This window comes from Poecilia reticulata, linkage group LG6 (assembly GCF_000633615.1).
Source record: "Poecilia reticulata strain Guanapo linkage group LG6, Guppy_female_1.0+MT, whole genome shotgun sequence".
Lineage (NCBI taxonomy): Eukaryota > Metazoa > Chordata > Actinopteri > Cyprinodontiformes > Poeciliidae > Poecilia > Poecilia reticulata.
In genome coordinates this window covers 28,605,561-28,610,682 of record NC_024336.1, presented here as the reverse complement: position 1 = coordinate 28,610,682, position 5,122 = coordinate 28,605,561, and the positions used below count along the sequence as shown (strand labels likewise).

Here is a 5,122-nt window from a genome sequence, read left to right as displayed (position 1 = left end):
CACACACACACACACACACGCACACACACACCGTACCTAAACTGGTGCAATGTGGTATTCACATTTGGGATTTTAACAATATAAAAAGAAAAACAGGAGACATTTATAGCTTGGACAGTTGAAATCTCCCTGTTGAACTGCTGACAGTCGTAGGCAACGCAGCATCAAGTACCGCTGAAATGATTAATCAGGTTAATTACGATTAATCGATTATTGAAGAAATCGTCAGCTACTTTATTAATCAATTAATCAGTAGCTGAAGTTTACAGATTTTGACACATTTGCTCGTTAAACCCCAACACTGTTAGAGCAGTAATTGACCCAAAACTGCACCAAAATATTTACGTTTTGCATTTTAGTTGAAAAAACATTTTTATGTGTAAATATATTCTACCCAGATTCTTCAAGGGGCATTTTTAGCTTCACCTGGTTAAAATTCAGTAAAGAAAAATCAGAAAATTAAGCACATATTCCTATCAAATTATTAATTAGTTAAATGAAACAATAACTGCAGCCTGCTGTGTTGATGTTAAATGAAGCAGAAAGAGATGATTTAATCTTATTGCATTTTAGAAAATAAAATATTTATTTTCTTTTTTTCCAGCTTTATTTATAGATTTTGAATTTTAAAATGTAAATTTTCTTTGTTTAGAAAATGGAATTGTTTTGTTTATATGCACTTTTGCATATTTTTAATATTGCATGACATAAGCTGAAGTCGTTAACTGAACAACTTGGCAGAATATGATATTTTTAAAAATCTAATTACTTGATTAATTGTCAAAATAATTGATATAATAATTGATAATAGTTGGCTCTATCAAAGTGTACCAATGGTAAAAATAAATAAATAAAACACCACATTATAACTGACTTGCCATAAAACTATGTAATTAAATAGTGTTATCTTTTTGGTTTAGGTTAATAGAGAACATAAACCCCAGATAGTAATAAATAAACATTAAATTCATTGTTGTCATCTTAGTATTTATGATTTTATGGATGTTATTGTCGTTTTTTTTACCTCACTATCCTTGTAAGCAAAGTTATGATTACTGCAATAATCATAACTTATATTGAGTTCTTGTTGACTCTCTGTTTGCTTCTGTGTCTTCAGATAAAAAAGAGAATTTAATGCATCACTTGATGCTTCTTCAGCTCAGGATGTATTGACTACAGAAAAAAGGTGAGGAAAGAAAAGAAAACCCATCAGTTAACAGGTTATTAATAGAAATAACAGCATCTGTGGAGAGCCTGAGGAGCAGAATGGCTCACAGCGTCTCTGCAAACAGATGTCTCCCCTCAGCATCTTGATTTATAAGAACCGTTTAGCTTTAAGCTGCATTTGTGAAACTTTTCTCAAATCCCAGCTGGTATTTCTGACCTCTGAGAGCAGGACTAATACTTTTCCATTCAGGCTGGACTTATAAACAGCAGCAGGTGATAAAAAAAAGGGCTTGACCATGAAGTCTCTGCAGTCAGCTGTAGGCTGCATGAGTGACTGCAGCTCTATGTGGCTCGCTGACCTACATTCACTCCCATGGCAGAGAGACTTTTTACTAATATTGAAACTCTGTGGTTTCACTGTTTGTTACTGACATTTTTCCAGGACAGGCTGGTTGGTTTGGTTTACTTTTCCAACCGTGAACTGCAGAGACTCACAGTTGAAAATGGAGCATGTCATGAAACACCGTCTGATTTTATGGTGGCTTCATTGCCGTTTAATATAAATTAAGTTTTTTAAACATAAGTCACATTGACTGCATCTGCCTGGTGTTGTTTAATCCATCAAACACCAAAACCCTTCACCTTAACCCGTTTAAAAACAAGAGAAATTTTAACATCTCTGTTCAAACCACCAGGGTCAGCGTGCTTAAGTCAAGTGTTTCAGTTCAAAGTGTAACTAAACCCCACTATGAAGGCATAGCACCGCACACAGACAATTTGTTAAAAATACCACGAGTGGGCGGAGCCAATATATGCAAAGGGGCGTGGCCAGGTGTAGGGATAAGCAGAGGAGGACACTGAATCAAATTAGCAACTTTGGCACTATATTAGCGACTTCTCAAGCCCATTTTGAATGAAAATAAAAATTTTAAAAAGCCAGTTGCTTTTTGTATAAAAAAAAAAATCAACTGGCAACAACTCTAGCAAATTTCTTTCTGTGTTGTATGGTGACATGTGAAGCACCAATCAACTCATTATTCCAACTCCTGACTCACCAGCAGGGGGCGTGTGTCGGGGTAAAATGGTTTTAAATCTGAACCGGGGCTGTGTGACACGTAGACATCGACTGACTGCAGTAGCCACTGTTCAACCCAAAGGGGGCAGCACTGAGACAGTTTTAGGCAAAATATTACTGATTTACACAAATTTAAAAGAAATTTTCACAACGTGAACAGCAACATAAAGACAGAACCCATTCATAAGGTTTATCTTAAAAAAAGTTAGTTTAGGGTTCAGTTAATCTTTACCAAGAACATTATATGTAAAATTATCCAGGAATCTGAGTAGTCAGTAATTCAGACATCTCTAGCCAATTTATTATTTTATTACAATTAAGGTCAATTGCAGGAAGATGTGCTTACACCTTTAAGCACATCTTCCACCCTTGTTTTCTATCGTAATAAAGGAATCTGGCGACATTTCCCTGGGCTCAGCAGGCCATGACTGATGCCAGATGGCCAAATCCTCGTGTGTTTGGATCAAAACCTACAGGTCAACAAACACATCCTGATTTTTTATTTATATAGTCAAATGGTTTAGTAATATTGATTCAGATCTTTTTGACTGTTTTTTAAGCTGATCTGAAAAGTGTCTATGCATTTAGTACAAATTCCTTGCGAAGTAAAACCTTTGATCCGTCATCTCTTCCCTGGTGACGTACCTCCACCCAGTTTCCATCCACTTCGTGGAAGAGAACGCAAAACGGGTCCGATTTGGAGGCTACATCCCGATCCAGCAGGTTGGACGCAGTGACGGAGAGCTCGACTCGAGTGACGCAGTGCTGCGGTCCGACGGAGCGAGTCCGACCATCTGCTGCCACGCCCAGTGTGTAGGCCATGATCTGAGGTCACAGTAGGGCAACCTGGACGACATGAGAGTGAGTTTATTTCATTTTGATTGAAACATACCAACATAATGAAAACTAAAACTCATGCACACGTATGATGACTGTATTGGTCTCAGTTCTGCTGTGTAAAAACATTTCTGAGTATCCCTGACGTCAATCCACACCTTCAACTAAAAGATGATGGTCCACCATGGTAGGATGGGCTTTTGACCCCATGAGGCCTAAAGGTCATGAAGAGGTGCAACCACATAAACACACACAACCATTCAGTGTCAGCCGCCAAAACAAAGAAGTTTAATCTAAAAACGCTTTTCTAGAATCTTAAAAAAGTTCCTCTCATGAGAAATAAAAGTGACTGAATTCTGCGGCAGCTTTTTGAACAAACAGCTCCCTCTGTGTCCATGAAGGCGGTTTTGTTCTCACGGCGGCATGCTGAAAGGATGCGGTCTGTTGCTAAGATACTAATGTGTCACAACCAGCGCTCCTCTGCCTCACTCCTGTGATGTCACACTGGAGGTTGTGATGATGAAGATGAAAATAACAGGGTCTTCACTCGCTCTACTCACTCACTCGTTGTTCAGAGCTTTAGTGGTTTTGTTTATTCGCACCTGCTGGTTCCTTCTTGTGCTTTGACTGAGGAATCTGAACCAAATCTGACTCCGTGCATCACATTGCTGTCAAAAGAAGCTGGGAAATCTGAAAATGTGGAGATTCTCTCCAAGTTTAGTGTCTTCTGAAAACATGAAGCTGTATTGCATCCCTCCAGTGGAAACACACTCTCATCCCAGTCACACTTCCTGTCAGTCACACAGAAGGGGAAACCAGAGAGAGGGCAGGTTGTTACCCGCTTCCAGGCACAGTGACCTCTGCACACACTCATCAGGTCTAATTACATGTCCTGCCTGCTGCATTTGGAGACACAGACGTCAAGCTGAGTTCAGATATAAACAACAATCATACTAAGATGACTGCTGATCTAAACTCACATTAGGTTATAAACGTTGCTCAGAAACGCGTTTTTCCAGTTTCTACACGCAAGATTTCCCTCAGCATATCACAGCTGCCCCCACATCCTTCCGCCTGTCACCTCTCTAACCCGCAGTCTGAATGCACCTTTAGTTGCAGGTCATTTTGCGCACACATCATGCGGGTTAAAAACGACCTGCTCTCAGATCAACGAAGAGAAATAAAAACAGACTCACCTCAGAGAATGATGAGCAACTTCTCAGGCGTTTTCCACTTCACCGCTTTTTTATGACTATTTCCCCCAATGAGGAAGGGAAACAAACATAAAACTCTAAGTCACTTCTTCTTCTTCTTTTTCTTTTTGTCTAAAGAAGGGTGAAAACTGGAGTTGACATTTTGACCTGCGGTGGATTATCCGGGGAGGCGCAACAGTGTGTGAGCGGAAATCATCCTCGGAGCGCGGCTGACTGTTTCTGGCAGCAGCGACGGACGGAGAACGTTCAAGCGCGCGGTAATAAGGTCTAACCGGATATGGAGTCGTTTCTCTTTCAAAATAAAAGGTCAGAGCCAGGAAACACGCTGGAGTCAATAAAATATTATCTCCTTTGCACCCCGAAGCAAGTTTAGTATTGCTTTCATTTGCTGTCATTTGTTTGCAACAAATGATAGCACATTTGTTTGTTGCATAGGAACTTTATATAGTTCCTATAAAACGTTCCTTTGGACTCTTTATATTGTTTTTATAAATCAATTGTTTTTTTAACTACACAGCAAAAAGCCCAGTGTTGATTTAACTCCCACAGAGTTGATATTAACACCTTTTCAGTGTTTATATAGTCCACACTCTTCAGAGTTAAATTAACACTTTCAAAATAGTTACATTTTTAACACTGGATCAGAGTTAATTTTTTTAACTCACAAAACAGAGTTAAATTAACTCTGTTTGGGATGCAATGGTTAACACTGATAAAATAACAAAAAATTACTATTTTGTTAGTGTTAATTTAACACTTTCAAGTGTTAGGTATTTACTCCAAAATGTGTTACTTTATGATTCTGGTTAAAACTAAAACAAATAAATCA

The 5,122-nt window shown here is 38.6% G+C and overlaps 1 protein-coding gene across 1 annotated transcript in view; it reads right to left on the bottom strand.

The window, feature by feature from the left end:
• Window positions 1-4,543, bottom strand: part of cpne2 (copine II) — a 41,349-nt gene extending 36,806 nt beyond the window's left edge. Inside the window, exons 1-2 of the mRNA XM_008412494.2 lie at window positions 4,276-4,543; window positions 2,888-3,088 (exon numbers count right to left, since the gene is read on the bottom strand). Coding sequence (XP_008410716.1) covers window positions 2,888-3,064 — 177 coding nt within the window. The 5' untranslated portion in view covers window positions 3,065-3,088; window positions 4,276-4,543. The remainder of the gene's footprint in view (window positions 1-2,887; window positions 3,089-4,275) is intronic.
• Between the last annotated feature and the right edge of the window lie 579 nt (window positions 4,544-5,122).